The sequence below is a fragment of the Corvus moneduloides genome, chromosome 19 (assembly GCF_009650955.1).
Source record: "Corvus moneduloides isolate bCorMon1 chromosome 19, bCorMon1.pri, whole genome shotgun sequence".
Taxonomy (NCBI): Eukaryota; Metazoa; Chordata; class Aves; order Passeriformes; family Corvidae; genus Corvus; species Corvus moneduloides.
In genome coordinates, this window is record NC_045494.1 from 8,136,856 (window position 1) to 8,158,818 (window position 21,963).

The 21,963-nt window shown below is 48.1% G+C and overlaps 1 protein-coding gene across 5 annotated transcripts; it reads right to left on the reverse strand.

The window, feature by feature from the left end:
* Positions 1 to 1,794: 1,794 nt before the first annotated feature.
* Positions 1,795 to 20,485, reverse strand: ST6GALNAC1 (ST6 N-acetylgalactosaminide alpha-2,6-sialyltransferase 1). Of its 5 annotated transcripts, XM_032129167.1 has the most exons (12): positions 20,431 to 20,485; positions 18,503 to 18,698; positions 17,690 to 17,785; positions 12,048 to 17,201; positions 8,470 to 9,100; positions 6,689 to 6,857; positions 6,324 to 6,495; positions 5,824 to 5,962; positions 5,356 to 5,459; positions 4,688 to 4,777; positions 3,366 to 3,465; positions 1,795 to 2,973 (listed from the first exon to the last, which is right to left on the reverse strand). In XM_032129167.1, the coding sequence occupies exons 4-12, from the start codon at positions 12,176 to 12,178 to the stop codon at positions 2,803 to 2,805; spliced, it is 1,707 nt and encodes a 568-aa protein (XP_031985058.1). In that variant the 5' UTR covers positions 12,179 to 17,201; positions 17,690 to 17,785; positions 18,503 to 18,698; positions 20,431 to 20,485; the 3' UTR covers positions 1,795 to 2,802. The 5 variants fall into 5 exon arrangements, with proteins under 5 accessions (XP_031985058.1, XP_031985057.1, XP_031985056.1 ...); XM_032129166.1 differs by lacking the exon at positions 20,431 to 20,485 and having other exon boundaries at positions 12,048 to 13,994; positions 18,503 to 18,753; XM_032129165.1 differs by lacking the exon at positions 20,431 to 20,485 and having other exon boundaries at positions 18,503 to 18,753.
* Between the last annotated feature and the right edge of the window lie 1,478 nt (positions 20,486 to 21,963).

The window sequence follows — 21,963 nt, forward strand, 5'->3', positions numbered from 1 at the left end:
TGAGTCCTGGCTCTTGCCAAGCATGTTCCAGCTGTAGCTGCTCTCCACAGGCTTCGTTCCATTAGTTTTTGCCAGGCTGGAAGCTGGCCGGGAAATGCCACCTCCAACCCCGCTCAACTTCCTGTGGCCACTCCAGACCCGATGCCACGAGATCAGGTGGCTCTGGTGAGGCACAGCTGGACTTGTGCTCCAGGGGATGTGTCCCAGTGTGTGCCACACCTCTGCCAGCCCCCAGTGGGATGGGATGCCTTGGTGCAGGGGGGGCAGAAGCAAAGTGAGGAGGTGAGGGGGACCATCAGGTCAGAGTCGCTTTCCTGGGATCAGAAAGGATGTGGCTTTTAGCTTGCTGGGAAACTCCAGACCACAGCAAAGGCCCTTCTCCAGCCAAGATTATCCCTGATAACATCAAACTTTGTCAGCTGTGTTGAGAGAAAAGCCTGGAGGGAACAGGCTCTGGGGAAAGCCTCCTGGGAAGTTTCTTTCCCTTGACTCTGGGAAGCCTCAGCACTGGGGAAAAGCGTGGGCTGGGAGCTGTCAGCCCATCCCCAAAGCCTCCTCACCCACTGGGGAATCCTTGCTCAGTGGGACTCAGCCCCTTCCTGCTTCCCAAAGGATAGGGAAACAAAAGAGGAGGAGGGGGAAGGGAAAGGTCTAAGAGAAACTTCTTCCAACTTCTCGGGAAGAGAAAAGCTCTATTCAGGCAGGAAGAATACACGGTGGAGCTGGTCACTAAGCAACCCACAGCAATGTGGTACAGCCTGAGGGACAGGCAAGGAACAAAACTGCCTCATTGTCCACCCACAGCCCATCAGAGAGAGCCTCAAGGGCCTGGGGACAGGGGACACCCCCAGGGACACCTGGGGACAGGGTGCACAGCCACCACGAGGGGCTGAGACGCCCAGCAGAACCAGAGCTCCTGGGTGCAGGAGTTTCTCCTCAGGCAGCTCTGGATGGTGACCAGCCTCACTCAAGCTTCCCTGTTTGCTGCTCAGGAAAGATTTCTGGTGTGCTCCAAAGCCCGTCAGGGCTCCATCATTCCCCATAGAGGCACAGTGCATTTCGGACAACTCCCTGCTCCCACTGACTCGTGGGAGGGCTCGTATGGGCAGAGCAGCCAGGCACAGGCTAGACCCTCTCCAGAGAAGCTGAATTCTGCATTTAGATTCTCAGTGTGGGGGGCTGTCCTTCACAAACAAGCTCAGTGTGACATGAGAAATTGCCCAGCCTCTCTGCAGCACAAGGAAAAAGGGACAAAGGAAATCAAGCCTGACGAACCCTGCTGACAGTCCCTGCTGAAATGCCTTCCTGGGAGCCCACAGAGCCCCTGGAGATGCTGCTGCCCCCAACAAAAATGCTGCCGAAATAGAAAAACACAACCAAAGCAGGTCCAGTGAGTGTGCAGCTGGTTAATCCCAGGGAGATGCACTGGACCTGCTGGGACACTGGAGGTGGCTTTTTGCCTGTGTAGTGTCATGGGGGAAACATCCAGCCCTTCATGCATTTGCCTTGAGCATCTGATATACTTGGAGAGCAGTTGCTGGGACAAGGACAAACTCGCCAGGTGCTCACCCACTTCCTCAGGGAGGTGTTTGGCCAGTGGTGATCCCTGTCCTGCAACAGCAAGGTGAATAGGTGGGGGATGCTCAGGTGTGTCCACACAAGCTGCAGAGCTTCTCCAGGTGGAGGTAATCTCATTACCCCTCAGTCCTGCCCTTTCCTGGCTTTGTCATCTGCTGTATCTCAGCCTTTAAAGCATCAGTTCTGGGTGCACTAAATAACCACAACCCACAGGGCTGCATGAAAGATCAGCTTGGCCAAAGCAGTGCCATTTATTTCATTTACAAAACCCCTTCCAGGAGGCCAACACACCCCAGGTTTGCTGGCTGCAACTGGACCCCCCTCAGCCCCGTGGGGGACAGGCACTTCAGCCAGCAGTAAGGACAGATAGCATCCATCCCCGGACTTGGAGAGCTCCCACCTCTCCTGGCAATAGGACAAACACAGTGCTCTGGGCACAGCTGAGAGCCAAGCACGACGAAGTTCAGCTACGCAAGGACTTGGCACATCAGGTCCATGCCACAAAATTCACATTTTGTGCAGCCAGGGGAGCCCTGGGGCAAGAGGCACCAGGTACAGAAGGTCTGCTGCACCATGGAGAGCAGCTACCTGCCCTTGAGTTGATGGCAGTGCTCCTTCAGAAGTGTCGTAACAAGGCCACACCGGGAAGCAGAAGTGAAACTCATTCTCTCTCAGATTAGTCACCTGGAAGTGTCCAGTCCATCCTTTTTATCTGCAGGGAGCAGAGGGAGAGCAGCCCCCACAGAAATTAAATCAACCTGAGACAGGCTCTGTGTCCACCTCCATCCTTTCCAGCTCCTCAGGGAGTTTGTTTAGACAATACCCACATCCAAAATGCGCATTGCTAATGGAGAGAATCCACCCAGAAAAGTAGCTCCAGCCTGAGGAGCATCTCCTTGCAAAGAGAGAAAACCTGGATTAAACAAAGGACACTGGACCATATCCATCCTGGATTCTGCTCTCCTAATACCCATGACTACAACAATCAGCAAGAGTCAGATGGGACTTTGTTGGCACGCTGCATTTTCTTGTTGGTCTTCAGATCTGCAGCATTCAGACATCTGTTGAAGTGTTGTGAAATAACAGAGGTGCTGAAGGAGGGAAATGTCTTTGTGGGGATGAAATGTACCTGGCAGTCCAGAGCTAACCTTGGCTCTGGGGGTTCTCTTCTGTTCCCAGTGAGGTGTTGTTGAGATTTCCCAGGCAATGGCCCTTGCCACACAGTCAGGATCTCTGGTAAAGCTTCATGATATTCTCATCATGAAGCCTTTTCCACACCTGCTTCTCCAGGTTGAAGTCATGGTTAATGTAGAAAATCAGACGCTTCCACTCCTTGTCATAGTAGTGATCCGAGTACTTCTCGTGCCCCTCCGTGATGTAGCCATAGGCACTGACCTGGGAAAGACGCAGGGGTACCAGGGATAGAGGGAACAGGTGAAATACAGGACACAGCTCCCAACCAGGGAGTGAGCACAGGACAGAGATGCCAGTTGGGGCTTCTCTGGTGGCGCTGTGTGGGGGTCCAGAAGGACCAGACTGTGAGCACTGGCTCCAGAGATGCTGCTGTCCCCTCACTGCCTTCCTGGGAGATCACATGCTCTAGGTCACAGCAGGCTTCACCACCCCTGTGGGAGCTACTTTGGGGCTGTTTCTCATTTTCAGTCTGCTCCTCCACAGCTGACACAAGCCCATATACTCTCGAGGCAGATAGCAGCCACCCCTGCTCTCCTCTGTCCCACGTTCCCACTTCCAGACAGCTCTGGGTGCAAGAATCACCCTGCCCTTACCCGGTCACAGAGGTGGAGGGCAGTCAGCAGCAGGAAGGCCCCTGTTGTGGGTCTGTACAGCCTCCAGTAGTGCTTTTCCAAATTTTTAGACTTTAAAAACCTGCAGCAGGAGAGAAGAAAGCACTGAGGAGGTGCTGGCTGTGGTGTTTCAAGCAGGGCACACCTTATCCCCCTGTGGCCCATGTGGCAACTTCCTTCCTTGCAGCAGCTTGGGGCCATATGAGGCATTTCAGAGAAGCCACGAGTATGCCCAGAACTCTCCACCACCTGCACTGCGACCTAAGCCCAGCTCTGCCCCAGCTTTGTGGAAGTGGCAGGTCTTGAGGCAGTGGGGATAAAGAGGGGATGGATTAAAGGATCTCGTAGGTTATAGCCCACTACTGTTAATTCTGTCCTTTGCTTTGCAGTGCAGAAGTGGCTTTGAAGCTCCCTTGGTATATCCTGCTCCCCCATCCACATCTAGGAGTGAAACGAGACATAGGGAAGGTGCAGAGGAGCATCACAAAACCTGCCAGGAGCTGCACTGTGTTATGCCAGGAGTTGTTAGGAAAGTAGGAGTAAACACTGGGAAAAAATAGCATGGAGTCCTCTTGGCCTTGGAAAGGACCCAAGTCAGAGCGGGGACGGCAGAGCGGGCAGGGAGCGCCGGCCATCTGGCTCCAGGGAAGGCAGCAGCTCTCAAGGAGACTGAAGGGTAAAGGCAGCCAAAGCAGGACACAACAGGAGCTCTTGTTCCTCCATCTCTTGGTCATGTGTGGCCCACGATGGGCAGATCTCGTGGTGACCATGGCTATCAGGCTTGTGAAAAGGGTTGGAGAGGCACGGAAGAGCAGCAGCCAGGCTAGGCAAAGGGGATGCTGAAGAAGGGCCCATTGTTGCACTTGACAGCACAACCAACTTCCTGAGTCTAGAAGCAATCTCTGGAGAGAAGGTCTGTTACAGAGCCTTCCTCCAAGGCTAATGGGGAACATGAAAGGCTGGTCCTGAACTAGAGATCGACTATTCTGGCACTTCAGCAACATTCTTCCTACACCTAAAGTTGCAACTGGCCCTGGCTCTCTTTTGGATGCAGAAAACCAAACTGTCTGATGGCAGTTGCTTCTCCAGCTCACAGATTCTGGATGTTTACCCACCACTAGCATCCCACTGCAGCACCACAGAGAGTTTCAGTTGAGATCATGCTGCTGATGCCTATCCCCAGGCTGCTGGTGTGGCTGAACTGTGGTTACAAGGGAGGAAGCTGGGAGGAGAGGCCAGAGACAGAGAGAGATGGTGCTGGCCAGGAAAAACAAGCCCATTAGAGCACAAAACCCTCAGCTCACCTGTTTTTCATGTATCTGAGGAAATCAGGGTGAACCACCAGGTATTTGTCCATTGTGAAATCTTTATCGAATTTCTGCCGGGGCTTCTGCCTAAGGACAGGAATGGGGAGACTCAGGACAAGCTCCTACACCTCATCACAGCTGGAAAGGATCAGCCCTGATGCACTTGGTGTACTTGGTGCTAAGAGAAGAACCACAAGCACTGTGAAGATATTCTGTAACATTTCCCACATCATGACAAAGCCTCCATAGCCTGTGTGCATTGCAGAGGAAGAGATCAGGGAGGAGAGGCAACAATAGGAGACAGGAATATCAAAAGCATGTGTTTGTATAGGTAAAAATTGGTGAAACCAGGCCTTCATCCATGAGCAGGCAACACCAGACCAGCCAGCAGCATGTCTTCATCCCCAAAAGCCACAAAGCTTTCTCTAAGCTCTAGCCACACATCATTGAAATCAGCTACCTCTGGGAAGGAGGTGTATTGACTACAGCAGTGCCCAGAGCTGCGGAGGAAATGAGAGATTGCATGCAAGTCTGCCAGGGGAGGGAGGCTTTACCCTGCCTTTACCCTGGCCTGGTGCTCCTCAAGACTAAGCACTGTGGACAGGAAAAGAGCACAACAGAGAGTTCCTCACTGGAGGAGTAGAGGGGACTATAGTTGGTTTTACCCGCTGAGGTTCAAGAATCCTTTCCTCATGTCCTTGTTGAACAGAAGAGCATCCAGCCACTCATAGTCTCTTGCTCCCTCCAGGAAGTGAATGTATCTGACATGCTAAGAAAACAAGTGAGCATTAGTGAACAGCACTTGTTAAAAAATGCAAGCAGGCATCTTGGCTCGCTGAGTTTCTCAGACACACATCTTCAGTCTGCAGCTCTCAAATGGCCCACAGCAGCAGAATGGAGATAACATCTGATGTGCAGCTCCTTCTACATGCCACAAGGCTGGGGTGGCACTGACACAAGCTGCCACTGCAAACACTCACTCTGAGCCAAGGCAGTGCAGGTTCCCTCACTGAGGGTAATGCTAAAGGGCTGGCTCGGCCCCTTTGCTCCTCATGGCAAAAGCAGAACTGAAGGTCACAGTCAAACAGCATCCTGTCAAAGCTGTGCATGCACACAGCAGGGACCTCACTTACTTTTTCCTGTGGGATGTTGCTGAACCCTCTGCGTCCCAAGATCTGAAGAGAGGAAACCAGGGAGTAGGCTGTGAATCCATAAAAGGAGGTTTTTGTTCCCACATCTTTTTCATAACCCTTGATTACAGCTCCGCTCACCCTGGCCAAGGAAATCAGAAGAGCAGAGTTAGGTGACCACTGAAACCCCTCACACGTACATTCCTAATAGGAAAAGACAGTGTTAGCCTGGAGGAAGGGAAGACTAGGCCCATTCTGATTGCCACCTTGATCTGCAGGAGAGCCCCTGCTGTGGAGATGGCTCTTTATGGCTCATTTGTGAACACAGGCTTTGGATATTTAGTAATTTTCCAATTACTTTTGGACTTGTTAACTCCTGCCATCCATCATTTTGGCACTTGGGAATGAGTGGAATACTAGAAGAGATGAAGTGGTCCAGCCACAATTAGGGGCTAGCCACAATAAGCTAGCTGTGCATCTTCTGAGAGTGAAGCCTGCCTTACCTGAAGACGTAGTCATGGGAGTCAATCTCTTGGCCCATCCCAGAGTTATTCAGTATTCCTCCATTCCCCACGACAGCACAGCTGATACATGTGGGCACACTGCTGTCACGGTTGGCCAGGAGCAGCTGCTGGTGGGGATTTGGGGGCAGCAGGGATATGACCTCCTTTACCACTGTGAAGCAAACACAGTGGTGAGTTATCAAGAGCCTTTGGGATGGACACAGTGAAACCACCAGAGTTTCCACCATGAGATCCTCCTAGACTGATGCCTTTGATGGAGAGATGCTGCAAACCTCCAGCTACTCAGCATAAGGTTCCTGTTAGGAGTCTGAAAGTCCCATCCTGACAAGCCCTGAGTGACTCACATGAATAATTCAGGTCCATGAAGCCATAGGGGGGTATAAAATGCTCCAGGCGGCTCCATTCACTGTCACTGAAGTATCTCTTGTCTATGAAGAGTGTGATGTTGGGCAGGAAAAGATCCCGCAGCCAGTCAGACTTGGCAGCCCTGGCCCTCACTGATTCAGAGCAGGTCTTGAAAAACAAAAAGGAAACAATAATGACTGATGAGCAGAGCTGATAAACCTGACTGAGTGCCAGTGCTTGTGTGCCTGTGTGTGACAGGACCAGAAATACAAAAACTCCAGTGGTACCTCATCCATCCCCCTCAGCATCCCCATCACCAGGAACATGAAGCACAATTTTAGCACTACATCCATAACTAGCTGGCGAAAAGTCACCTACAAGGGAGCCAGGATGACTCCAAGTCTCTGAGACTTTCCTCTTCAGAACAACAGGCCTGTCACGCTTAAATGTTTTATTGGCTTTGGGCCTCATTAACTGATGCAAATTAACATTTGTAATAGGTCTAACCTAAATGTATCAAATAAGGCTGTTTGCATTAAGAATGTGCTACAATAATATATATATCTAGTATAATAAGCAGTCCCTGTTGGCAGCACACATCACAAGGTCCTAGGAGTGCACCCAAGGAAACACTGAGGAACATATGAAATCAGATCACCATTGCCACTCTCTTTAAGGGTAAGAAAAAATTTGCAAAACTTGTTCAATGTCATAAATAAATCAGTGAAATGTGGAGCTGAGGAGGAAATCCAAGCCAGCTTATCCTACAAGAGGAGTCTCACTGCAGCTGGTGAGAGTGAGGCTGTGTGTGCAGGTGGAAAGCAAACAGCTCCACTACACCGAATTTTCTGCTGAGTCTATTTGGGCTCTACTTTTTTAGACACCTTCCCCAAACATCTCCTGAAAGACAAAATAGAAGATCAAGTGGACCCTCATTCCCAGCTCAAATCCCCAGCAATGGCTGCATTGCCAAAGCCTTGCTAAGTGCTCCATGGCTGAGCTGGGCTCTCTGCAGTGGATGAGGATGACAACCCTGCCACAGCCTGAGGAGACAGCCCTCATTCTGCCTGTCACCACAGGAGCACACTGAGGACAACATCGTCAACGGTTTCATGGTGGCATCATTTCACCACAGTACATTTCATGTCCAGAAACAGGGACATTCCCTTCCTGCCCAAGCAGGTACTGTCCAAGGCTCGGTACTTCTTGTGCCTCCAGAGCTAGACTGGATCAGTACCAGAGGAACCAGGGAAAACTCTGAAAAGTAGGAAATTAAGGAGGGCGCAGTGCTTCTAGTGACTCCCTCTCTCTGCAGAATTACAGATCAGGTTTGGGAGTGAAACACAACATGTGAGAAGGTGACCCACCAGTTCCAAGCCTTCCAGAAACAGGGGTGCCAGGGAAAATTGCTCTGGGTGAGCTTTACAAAGAGTTACCAGCATAGGATGGGCGACAGAGACAGTATGAGACACCACAACCTGTCCCATCTGCTTGCTGAGAACTTTGCTGTAGTTTACTACTTTCCTAAAGGCCCTGTTCCTGGACACTAGTAATTATGAGATGCTCAAATTTAATTAACCTGAGTCTTCATGTGAATGCAGATGTTGTTTATAGAGGTCTTCCTGTTTGGGTCCCACCAGCATCTGCATATACCAATGGGTGACCTACCAGCTCTGAAATCATCCTCAACTGCAAAGGGCACACATGCCCAGGGGCCAGCAGACAAGGATGTCAATGGGGAGGCACCATTCTTGATGACCACCCACACCATCCCACCTACCGAGGGTGGGGATGAGTTATCCAGCAGGTACTTGTCCTCGAAATCCCACCGCGGCTCAGATGTGAAGTTAGCAGCGCTCAGTTTCCTCTTTTGTGTCACTGCAGCAGCCTGAGGAGTAGCTTTTACACTTCTCATTGATGCAGGAGGCTCTTTGGGTTTTGCTTGGTCTTTGGATGTGTTGTTCTCATGCACTCCCTTCACCCCAGAGGATGGTTTCACTGTTGCCTTCTTGCCTCCGTCCTCCCTGGGAAGTGGTTTCACTGTTGTCTTTTCCTTAGCTTCTTCCACCCGTGGAGCTGGCCTCATTGTTGTTTTCCCCTTGTTTCCCTGCACCATAGGGGTTGTTCTCACTGTTGTCTTCTTGATTCCCTCCAATTGGGGTGATGGTTTCACAGCCATGTTCTCCTTTGCTTCCGTAACCCTGGTAACTGGTTTCATCGTTTCCTTCTGCTCCTCCTTTCCTTTCCATCTTGATGTCTTCTCTACCACATCTTTGAGTCTTGTGATGTGTCCTCCCAAAGCCTTTTCTAAAATGCTCCCAGAGTTCCCATTATCAGAATAGTTTAAGCCCTGTTGCTCTTGGGTGTCCATTTGTTGCGTCTCTGGGGCATGTTGGGAAACGTTCAATTTCCTGAATGCAACCAAAAGAAAAGCAGACACATCACACACACTTTCCACTTAACACTGAACACCCTTCAGCCCATTTCTAGTGCTCTTGACTCTGAGCCTCTCTCCGTGCTTTAGAGCAATTTCATTTTGAACTTTGCCAAAATGTTATTTAACTTCCTACACCATTCTAGCCTGAATACTGCTTATCTCCCCACTAGGCAAATCCCAGAGGCACACACACTCCTCTCCTCAGCACTTGGCACATGAAACATTCACACTGGCAATAACAGCCAACCAGTACAGCCCAGCTTTGCCACGCACTGGGCAGGCCCCTTGGCAATGTCCCCAGAGCACTGCGGGAGTGGTTTGGAGATCCTGGGCTCAGGACATGGCACACACCATGGAGGCAGCCATCTGCCTCCCTCCTCTGCCAGCAGAGCCCTGTGCTTCAGCAACAGAGCATGAAGATCTTCCAGAATCAGGAAGGGAAGTCTAAGAAGAAATGAAACTCACTCCTTTACCCTACATCACCTCTTGAGCTTTTGGAGCCATAGGGCACTTCTTTCTCTCCTCCTCTGCCTTAGGTAATGCAAGGGCAGCACACAGCGCTCACCAGGCACTCGTGTCTGAAGGCAGTGAAGCTATTAAAATGCAAAATCTCTACATTTTCAGCACTTGCCTCTAACATTGCAGCTGCCCTGATTCAAAGGCACAGGCAGGTACAAGGTCATCACAGGAGGACACATCTGCCAACAGCAGAAGAGCCACCTGCAACAAGACCAGGCTGAAATCCAGCAAAAAAAAAATCAAGGCAGAAGTGGTGGGGGTTTGTCCTAAACATTCCCTCTTCTCTGCACATGGCTGGAGGGTAGAACAGGAAAAGGGAAGGTGAACAATATCTGCAGCTGAGCTTTTATGTACAGAAAAGCAGCATGGTTGTGGCAGTCTGATTCCACACTCACGTTCAGCCTTTGCATGACGCACTTGTTTCAGAACGCTGTGGATCGCTTCTGAAGTGATAAATGGGGAAAAAAGCACTTCTGAAGATAACAGGCTGCAGATAGCAGCTCGGTTGCTGCTGAAATTTCATGGATGTCATACCACTCTGGAAGTGTTCAGGAAATTATCGACTAAGGAGGCTTTAAAAAACCATTTCATATCAGATAAATACGCAAACCTTTGCAAGGCTAAAAAAGAGAGGTTGTAGCAAATGGCCTATCAGCTCTCCCTCTCTCATAATCATTAGCCAGTTTCAACCAAGTGTGCAGCGTGTGCTTTCCATCATAGTGCTTCATGTATAAACTTGTGTTACTGTTTACTGCCCAATAGGAGGAAGGATTTTATATGGACACTCTAAACAAAAAGAAATTTGGTAAGGTAGCTCAGGCAAATCTTAAATCCCTTGGTGAATTTCTGTTGTATTTTTAAGATGATGTTTAAAACTTTGAGATTAAAGGGCAGAGAACAAATGAAACAGGACAGTATGAGAAACCATCCCCCCTCCAGTCTTGTCCTAGGTGCTGTCTTGCAGGGCAGATTCCACTCCAGTCTATTACACTTTAAATTCAAATGCTGTGCCAGAGACCAAAGTGTAAAACCGAGGGCTCTCCACATCCCAAAGCTTGTGCCCTGCAGTCAGGCCCACATGGCCAGGCACTCATGCTTACACAGGACCCCGCTCTCCTGACCAGCATTTTAAATCCAGACAAATGGTCAAAGCAGCTCAGTGAATTTCAGGCTCTAGAGTCCAGCTGGCAAACAACTGCAGAAGCTCAATGACATTTACTGTCATTTTCCTCCCCTTTCACAAAGCCCAAGGACAAATAGAGGATAAAGCCATGAAAATGCTGCTCTGTGTATTCTACGTGACATACAAGGTACAGAAATAGAACTGCCACACAGACAACCACACACAGCTCATACCTTGTTGTGTTTTATTTAAGTTGTATAAACACAGGCATTTCCATTCTCTGAAACTACAGCAGAAGAAAACGGCTTCAAGCAGTGGATATGGAGAGTCACTTCTTGTTCCAACTCTGCCACTGATGGGCTCTGGGATCAAGGACAACTCACTTCATTTCTCTACATCTCCTCCTTCTCTCCTTCCCTCCTGCTTCCCTTGGGCAAGTTCCAACCTCTCCAAATTCATAGCTGTCCTCAAAGTGTGGTCTCAAGCTGCTAGAGCTGAGCTGGACTCAAGGCACCTCCAGAAGAGCCGCAGATGTTCCTAGCCCCATTCCTCCTGCCTGCCCCCACAGCATCAGCCCAGACATCCAGCTGAGAACCAACCCAGACAAGCCAAGCCAGATGAGCTCACTGGGAGAGCTGGGACCAAATGAGGATGGTGGGGAGGCTAGGGAGTGGTGCTTCCTACACACAGAAGCAACACATCCACGAGCCATACCTGTACTGGGAAGGGCTCAGGTGTCTGCAGGGCTCATGCAAAGAGAAGTGCTCCCTGCCAGTGATGCTGGAGACATTTCACTGCAATTCCCTCCACACCCATTCCTGTAGGATTTACTTGACCATTTATATAAAATAGATATCCATATCATGTCTACATGACATTGGTGTTCCAGTATGCAGCGTATTTGTGTTAGGAATCAGCTGCTGAACTTGCCATAAATTCAAAGCCATCCCACCAAATTCACTGTCCAGCAATGCAGTCTGGATTAGGGCTGAATAAGGTCCTTCTGGGAGCCAACAGGAAAAGGAAATACTACGTAGTGCCAAAGTATGAAAACAGGTAGAATTAGTGAAGCAAAAGCTGCTCTAGACAGCTACCAAAGGATGCCCTGGAAAACAGTGAGCCAAGAGAAGCAGGTTTTTGACTGTGGATCTTCCAACACCATACTCTGCTAAAGTAAAGCGGTCACCTAAATCAGATCAGAAGGGTAAAAAAGAGAGAGACAGAGAGAGAAAGTGAGCACAAACATCCAAACTAAGCCACAGAGAAACAGGTCCCTTACCTGAGAAACTTTGTCTTCGCCAAGTCAAACAAGGAGCTGTAATTGGCAACGAAGAGGCAAAACTGTATTACAACAATGAGGCAAATCAGGGCGTTGGCAATTTTTGGGAGCCTTATGCTGAAACAGCGCATGGTGAGATATCCGTGATTGTCAGAGGCTCTGCTGCCGCTGCCCAGGGGTGCTCGCCAGGCACTGCCTCACCAAGGAGTGTGGAAGGACTGGGCTGGTCTTCCCTCTGGATTTCCCTATAACAACGTGCACACCCTGTCTCCCAGCATTCCCAGACATTCTGCACACAGATCCAATTTCTCAGGCATCAGTTTTGTACTGTTCCTGGCTATCGCCAGAAACTTATTTAACAAAGAGTAGGGAAAGGAATGCTTTTTACTGCAAACAATGGAAGTTACTTGCATTTTCCTGAATGATGTAAATCTGCCCTAAAAAAGGAAACGCTTAATCTCTAACCCGGTACACGTATCACTGGGAACACATGTGAACTACAGAAGTGGCCATAGTTACAATCCAAGAAGCTTTCAAACCACCACCTGCCCAAAATTTTAGACATAACCATAAACATGTATTCTTCATGCAGTAATTGCTTGCAGCTCCAATCCAGAAGCAATTGCTGCCCCCCAAAAGCTGATGGCTAGATACACATCCATTATACCTTGTGGTTGGTTTGAAACAAATCAAAGTAAGACTTGGTGCAAATCTACCACAGAAAAGAGGAGTTTGTGTTATGATAATTTCCAGTCAGTGTGAAATCAATCTCTGGCAATCCAGAGTACATCACTCCATCAGCAGAGGGAAAGATTTGCAGAGATGGACACCACAGCCAGAGAAAAGTTTATCTCTACCAGATGTAGTTTTACAGCAAAGGGCTATTTTAACTTTTTAAGTTGTTAAATATTAACAACTTAATTGTTCAAAGGGAGAAAGTTCAAGGGGAGATGGCCATATTGTTCCTTATGCATAGGCTGCTTTTGTACAGCTCTTATAAAAAAATGAAGCTCAGATATAAAAAAAGCTTTTGCTGACAGTATCTCAAATCTCAGAAGCACTCACACTGTTACTGAATACCCAGAGAACTGAAGGTGCCTGTTTTATGTCACAGGAAAGCCAGTCAACAGGTTTCACAACCACAAGACTTTTTTTGTTAATAGGGTCCCAAAGGGTGATTCTGGAGGCAGGAAACATTTTCCTTCAATCTACTCCATGTAACATTGCTGTGAAACCAAGAGTCACAAGGGATAGAAAAATTCCTACCAGCAGAAAAACACGGATTTCCTTGCTTTTAAGAACTGCGCTGATGCTTGCGGAGAACTCGTCTGTAGCACTCTCTGTTCAGGAAGGATTGTGCTTGGGGGAATATCCAAATTTCTGGCAAGCACATTAGCCAAAAGCAGGCTTGCTATGCAAAACACAGCTTTTCACCTTCTTGGTGTAAGAAAAGAAAACCTCACCCCCCCGTCAGAATACTGACTTTCACTTCCTCAGAGCATCGTTTCTTCATCATCCACCCCCACTGCTGAGATCAGCCTGTCAGAACTGAGGCAGCCAGGCTGGTTTGCTCAAACATGAGGTCAGATTGGGAAAGGGGGATGTATTGGAACTCTCCAGGGATGACCTGGTGAAAACTGAGGCCAAGAGCAGAGGTGGTCTCTTAAACAGCTCTATAAGAAGTAAGATTCTTGGGATGCACAGGGCTCCCAGCCCACAGGCAGGAAAACACAAAGCAAAGACTGCACAATGCACAGGGCCTGGCCTCTCAAGGGCCACAGCATCCTTTTCCAAATGCATGTTCCTCTGGAGTCCTACCTGCAATCGCACCTGCAATCCCAGGAGATGCTGCTTCTCTTACGGTATAGAGACTCTGAGCCCAGCACTGCTGGGGTGTCCAGTTCTCAGCATCAATGCCCACAGCAGAAATTCTTCTATTCTTCAGTACTGTAAAAACAAGATGACTTTTTGTTTAAGCAAACTGCACCTGGGATCATCAAGTGAAGATGGTTATCTGTCAGCACTTTTTGATCTCAAATAGGCCATTTAATTCCACATCCACTTCACTACATCCTTAATTACATCCTGGACACATAAAAGGCAGATTTGCCTGGTTTTGGTTTTTTTTCTGTTTAATTCATAAACAAACTTGACTGCCAATAGATATTACACTGTGTGTGTTGAGGGTGTCAGCTGGAGTTAGAACTATACCATAAATTTATCTGTGTGCATATTCTTCACAAGGCCGTGTATCAAATCTTGTTTACTTGCCTGTGCCCTTTGTGCTTTCCACTCTCCCGTGTCTCTGGTCTACAGAACAGGACATCACAAGATGTGCTCTAAGAACAGAACTGTTTTACAAATTGATCTGTCTTTGCTGCAGGATAAACTTGTCTTTCAGTGATGTCTACAATCTACCAAAACCAGTATTTGACTGGAAGCCAGTGGAATAAAGCTGCTAAAGAAGCTGGGGATGTTTGGACATGTTCACAGTATTATTTGATGATATAAGAACTGAGTTATAAGTGGGGGAGAAAAAGAATGACATTGTCTGCAGCATGCAGCTGCTCAGTGGTCGTGCCTGGGGGCCAGCAAACTCTTGGCTTGGCAACCTTAGGTTCTTGTTTTCCCCTCCCTGTTCAGCAGTCATCTTCAGAAGCAGATGCTTTCAGGCTGGGATCTGGAGGGGAAGAAATTACAAGAGCAAACTCTGCACAGCTGTTTGTCTTGCTTTCACAAATAACACTGATAGCCCAGAAACTCCCAAGCTTGCCATAATTCCACACTCTTTGGCCATTTTTCAGCTAGTTCCTTCCCTTCTGCACCAAATCTTCTCTCAAAAACTAACCAAGCACCAGAGACAACAGCATTTGTTGAAGCAAAGCTCCCACATTTTCGACCTGCAAGAATACCCAGAGTTCTGTCACAGAGCAAAGCCCCAGAAAACTGTGCCAGGAGTGAGGGAACAGCTTAGTGAGCCGACTGTTCTGTGTTCTCCATGGGCTGAAATGCCCCAGGAGGTAAAGACACAATGGTTTTGATGGTGGAATGAGCAAGTGGCTGCTCAGTGTCCACACAGCAGAGCTGCAGAGAGTGCAAACCCTGTCAGGTTTTCCTCAGTGCTCATTAGTGTGCTCGGTGTCCAGCCCCACCCAGCTTATGCCCCCATAAAGAAACTACCTTGGATCTGTGTAGGAACAGCAAATGACATGGGTCCAACCTAGAATATTTCCCCCTCTCCCACTTGGTAATGGGACCATGGGCAGGTTCCTCCAGCCAGTGCCCAAACACCATGGAATGTCCTTGCCTGGAGCAATCACTGGGAGATGGGGTGTAAGTGCTCTGAATCTGGCCCAATTACAGGCTCTGGTCACTGGAACTTGTTTTAGATCTTTCTGTAAGCACAGTTCCCTATGGCCACAGCTCTGGATGATAATTAACCTCCCTGAACAGAGAGGAGCAGACCAAATCTGCCATCACATAGCCTTTCTGCTCCTCAAGCTCTTCACATTCACCCCATCCCACTGAAATGCTCTGCTCCCAGCATTCCTTCCTCAGACACACAATGCTGAGAAGACTGATGAGCCTCTTCATTTGAGAGAATTTTTAAAAACCACAGAAAAATACACTCCCAGCAACAATGGCTGGAAGCGCCAGCTGGAGTTACACAGGCTGGAAAGAACCAGGGATCCTTTATCCAAATGCCTCCTTCAGCAGCCTTTTGTCTGTGCCATCCCAGCAGGAAGCCTAACACATCACCCCAGAGCTGACACACAGAGAGACAAACTGACACCACTTCAGGGGTAAGATGGATTTTTTCCCCCTTTTAAAAATCTGTTTGATGGAAAGGAAGAAAAAATTATGTTCCTTGACTGGGAATCTTTCAGAGAGCTGGTCCCCCCAGGAGCAGGGCAGCACTGCAGACAGGTGAAGAGGTACTTTATTAAACTCATGGCTAGTTGGCCTCCCATCAGAAAAGCAGCCTCTCCACATCCTGTCCCTGACAGCTGCCAGGAATAGGAACATTCAAGGACTCTCCACTGCTCCAGAGAAAGAAACACAAGAATCACAAAGCCCAAATTCCTCTCTGTACCCCTGGCAAAAAAAAAAAAAAAAAGCAGGCATATTATCTCAGCATGTCACATCTGGCAGCAAAATCCAGGCCCTGCACAGATACTAATTACAGAACCACATCTCTGTGTGGATCTACTAATTTTAGAGCCAGAAGTGAAACATGTCTTGGTAAAGGTCTTCCCCATGCTCTTCCCATTGACTTAACATCAGAAACTATCCCTCCTGACATCTCTGGCAGGACAAATGTGCCATTTGGCATCCTTTGGGGTGAAAAGTGCTGCAGGGAATGCAAGATGTAAGCCTGCTTCTTGAGTGGTATAAATCATCCTGTTCCTGTCTTACACTTGGGAAAATGTGGCCTCACAGTGCTTTCCTCTCTGTTCCTGACTGACAGGAGCATCAGAGAAGTGCAGTCACATTTTTAGCTGCAAGAGTAGAACAGCCACAGGATCCTGCGAGGACCTGCTGGAAATCAGATGCTTCTTTTCCCTTCTCTCCCTTTTGTGTATTGTCTTCTCTGTAACAGTTCTCCTCCTGCTTTATTTAGATACATACCTGGGGCTACTGATCTCCATCCTTCTCCTGTTAAATTGACAGAGGCTTTTGTCAGCCATGGAGAAGAGGGAATTCTTTGCCACAGCAGATGCACACCACCTATCAACCTCATACTTGGAAATCCCCAGGCAAAGTAATTGCTGGGAAGGTGAGCAGAACTGTGCTATTGGAGTGGAAATGTGAGATCCTGGTGCTCAGGATGGGCCACATATTCTCTCCTGATTCCCTAGGAGCTGCTTAGCATCTGTTCAATCCGGATTTGTCTCAAAGATCCCAGGAAGGACACCTCTGCTGCAGTCTCAGCCAGAGCCAAGAGGATGAGCCAGCCTGTTTCTACTAATGATGTGCAATGAAATTCCTCATTCCCTCTGTGAGCTGAACTTGCAAAGGATGGAGAAGGCAGGACATGGACTTCCACGGAGAAGTCTGGCAGGAAATACACTGAGTGTGTATGTCCCCAGCTCTGCAGCTTGCATCTCAAACCTTGGGTCCCCACTTGCAGTTACCAAAGGAGAATGATCAGGCCTACAACAGAAAGAGTCTAAGCTGCGTTGCTTACACACGATGTCAAATTTGGGTGCCATTACCACGCCATGATTCCAAGCAGATATCAGCTGGGTCCTGTCTATCTTTCGGTGCTTGAGCTTTCCCTCCCTCTCCCGAAGCAACCTCCACCACTGCATCACACTCTGCTGATACCCTTTGCTCCACACCACCTGGCAGCTTGCTCAGTATCTAAGTTCATATTTACTCCCTGATATTGTAACCGTAAGTAAACACAAACTCAGTTAACTAAAGTAACATCTTAAATGCATAAAACAATCAAGAGCAAGAAGACACATTGCTCTGTATTAAAATGAGAACTATGAAAAGTTATTCTGCTGGTTGTTTAACTGCGTGTGCTATCTGTGAAACCATATGGTAAAGTGCTCTGAGCATCACTGAGAAATAACAAGACCTTGGGCTTATAAACTTTGTGTAATTTACCCTAAACCACTTGCAAATTATCTTACTGTGGGTCCTTCAGTTGATGTTGAAAGGCAGTCCTGGCTGCGAGGAGGATGAGGAGCCATCCTACTGCATCAAACCCTTTTCCAGACAGAAGACCTCTGAAATAAACAGAAAGGAGACAGAGCAGTAAAGGCAGTTAATCACATCAAAATTTAACCAGGATGGTGCCAACAGTTCTGCTTTTGCCCAAGACTACATGGGTAACTTTTTGCTTTCAGCTTTATCTGTCAGCTTTTATCTTTTGTGACTCCACCACAACATCCTCAGAGCCCTGATGGCTGAAGCCACCAGGCTCCAACAGCCCACAAGTCAAAGGTGAAGGATTTATTTGGCTACTGTCAAAATATTTCACCATTGTTCAGGAGACCAGTCTATTAAAAACATGTTGACACGTCAAGTACCCTACAAACACATTAAAATAACTGCACTGTTTAATGGATGGAAGTTCATATACAATTTGATTTGAGAATTAGCTTTATCTCACATCTACAGAATGCAGATCATCTGTTCCTCTTCCAAGACATATAGGTGGCATCTTAATTGTGGAATTTCCCATGGTTTGCTACCTAATGTAACCAGGAAAAAGAACTTCCTGTCATGTGGTTAGTCTTTGGGTTTTGTGTTATCCTGTTGTGCTGGTTTGGACAAATTTGGAGGAAAAATATCCTCTGATAGAAGGCAGGTTACAACCACCCCTTCCCTACCAGGTTCGGGGAAAAAGACATTTTCCTTGGAGGAAAGTGAAAGAGATAAAACTATTTATTTAACAAACACATGCGAAAAGGATAATGATGCTAAATAATAAAACCTCTCACCGTGGAGAGAGACCTGGGGAAATTTCAGTCCTTCTGTAGATGTAATCTCTCTCCTCCTCCTCGGAGCTGGGTCATGGGCCCACCTCCAGGGCCTTGGTGGGAAATTCCCCCGATGTGTTCTGATGTTGAAACAGTCCAGAAGAGAAGAAGGGAAAAACCGAAGTTCCAGGAAAACATAGTTCAACTCTCCATCTCCCTGAGGAGAAAAGGAGCCGAAAGCTGGCTGAAAAGCAAGCAGGGTGCTTCCTCTGCTCTTGCTACTGCAGCAGGAGAACACAGAGGAGTGTGTGTCTTGAACAACTGTTTTGAAAAGTTCGTTGTTTTTTTTCCTCTCCCCCCTCTCAGGCTCAGTTTAAAGGCACAGAAAGGCACAAAATTAATCTCTGGGCATAGAGCAGAGATAGGGGATACACATCATAAAGTCACCCCAAGATACCTGTGAAACAATTTATTCTCTAGGGCTTGCAGCTGAATTGAAAGTCAGTTTCCCTAGAAGGCCACTTCCTTGAATTGTTTACTGTTCCCTGTAGAATACTGTATTCAGCCAGCCTTGTGCTTCTCTTAATATCAGAATTTGACAAGGTCTGGCCTTACAACTTCAAGTAAACAAGAAGCCTGCAGTTCCATTTATCAGTGCATGCTTCATCGAAAAGGACTTGGTGGTCACCAAGACTACCAGGGCTTCCTGCAGGCCAAACTGAGACACATTCATGCCTGCAGACACTTGGTCACCAGTTTTATTAACCTGGTTTGACTCAAAGCAAAGCACAGGTGATCAAATTTTGTTTCAACACTGCAACTGGCAAGTGGAATTGATACCTAGAGAAGAGATAAGCAGAACTGGCAAACACATCACCCTTACACCATCCCTTCCTACATGCACCTAAACTTGATTGTTAATAGCCATGCTAAGTGACTGTTGACTCTCAGAACCCCAGCCAGCTTTTTCTCCAAAAGCAGGAAAACAGGGCTATTTTTGTCCTGTTTTGTGCTCACAAGGACAAAGATCTCCTGTCCTCTGGTTGGTTTGTTTAGAGAAAGAAGGTTTGTACAAGGGGGTCTTGGATAACACCACATGCTGATGACCCCAAAGTTGCTGGGACAGAACCCTGCCATTACCATCACCACATGCTCTCCTACCTCACAACAACGTGGTGGATCAGTCCTGGGCTCCCAGATCCCAACCCCAAGGATGTGCATGTCTGTGCCCCCACGAACATTGACACAGTCACTTCTCCTCAGCTGAGTCAGCCACTCTCTGTGCAGAGAGCAGGATAAAGCCCACACCATTTTGAGGCTCTCTGCCTCATTTCTTGTTGCAGAAAGGTGAGCAGGGACATCAGCCCCATCATCACGGGCTTGTCAGTACAAATATCACCAAACTGTCATGCACAATGGAGATCACTCCTGGGTGCAGTATATCCGTGTACAAACAAGGATAATCTACCCTTTAGGAAGAAAACATTTGCCACAAAAGGCCATAGGAAGAGCTGGCTGGCAAAGACAGACTTTTGTCATAAAGCAGCCTGGGAGTGGACACCTGTGTAAAGAATAAACGTTCTGGATGCAGGTCCAACATCTTCTCTGCCTGAGCACTCAAACATTTTAAGAACAGGCTGCTCTAGTGTGGATCCCCCACAAGGTCATGTGCTCCTCTCTCACGTGCTCCATGAGCACGGGCTCCTCTCTCCACAGATCCGCATGTCCCTGCCAGGATCCTGCTCCAGTTCAGGCTTCCCACAGCCTTCTTTCAGGCATCCCCCTGCTCCAGTGTGGGCTCCTGCAGGGGCTGCAGGTGGATCTCTGCACCCACATGAACCTCCATGGGCTGCAGGGGCACAGCTGCTTCACCATGCTCTGCACCATGGGCTGCAGAGGGACCTCACTCCGGTGCCTGCAGCACCTCCTCCCCCTCCTTCTCCACTGACCTTGGCATCTGCAGAGTTGTTTCTCTCACATACTCTGATCCCTCTCTTCTCTGAGTGCAATTACCTCTGTGCAGTAATTTTTATACCTTTTTAACTATGTTACCACAGAGGTGTTCCTGCCATCACTGATTGGTTGGCACTGGACAGTGGCAGGTCCATTCTGGAACCAGCTGGCATTGGCTCTGCTGGACATGGAAGAAACTTCTGGCAGCTTCTCACAGAAGCCACCCCTGCCACCAAAACCTGGCCAGGCAAACCCAACACAACCCACAAGGATCACCAAGTGCAACTCCTGGCCCTGCACAGGACAGCTCCAGAAATCCCACCCTGTGCCTGAAATCGTTGTCCAAACACCGCTTGAGCTCTGTCAGCTTTGGGGCTGTGACCACTTCCCTGAGGAGCCCATTTCCCACCTCAGCTGTGCTGGCAGCAGTTTTTAAAAAGCAAAGGAGGTATGTAGGACAGACTGCAATTTCCTCAGGAAATTTAGGGAACCATCCCATCAACCCACTCACAGCACTGCCAATTTAACGGTGCCACTGTAGGGCTATTGAAACTGTCATAGTCTACAAACAAAATGAGGCCCAACACTGTTGAACAAGCTGTTCATGGGCAGCTTGAAAACAGGTAGAAGATAACCCTCCCCCAAAAAAACAAGTTTTCACAATGCCTCTGCTCCTATCTCAAGGTCACTGGGTTCAGACACAGAAGCACTCCCCTTCTTCACTAAGGTCATACAGCTCTTTCCTGCCACAAGGACATGAGGCACAGGAAACCTTTACTGCAGGACAAAACCACAGCCCACAGAGGAGAAAGAACTGGCAAACCCAACCTAAAATCTTCATGTAGTGCTGCCTGAAATAGAAGTCTTCTTGCTCATGCCGAAAGTCAAACTTCACCACTCCAAAGTTGATTTAAGTGCGTGGGTGTGAAAATTTCGGCATAGTCTGTACAGAGGAAAGCTGGGGTTTCTATTTTCTCCATTTGGTTTCTGCTGGTCTTTCTACTGCTGCTATGCAGATAACACGCTGTGTAACTCATCCACAGGCTTCACATCACAGTGGAAAAACAAACAGAACAAAGAGCATGGAAGAGGAACAGAGAATATCTGCTCAGACCCTTAAAAACTGAAGTACATAAACAAACAGAGAGGAGAACTTCTGACAAAAAGCCAAAACAAACAGAAAGTTCAGAAATCAACAGGTATGAGTCTCCCTCTCAGCCATTCTGACCACATCTTGGAAGTATTCAGAAACTGTAACTCTTCCATTTTAGCTCTAACTTTTAATAAAGAGTCAGATGCTGGGACAAGCCTGAGCAGTCAATCATTCCATCTCCTTGCAAATGTTTCCCCAGGCAGTCTGGTTTATCCCTCCAGTCCCATCTTCACTAAGTCCCTCTTCCCACCAAAGGTCACAGTCATCTCCATTACCTGCTGGGCTATGTTTCTCCTCCAAAGTTAAACAGCTGGATTTTTCAGTGGTCCTTGCTGACATGGAATGACATGCTCCACATAAACAGAGGAGCAGCTAA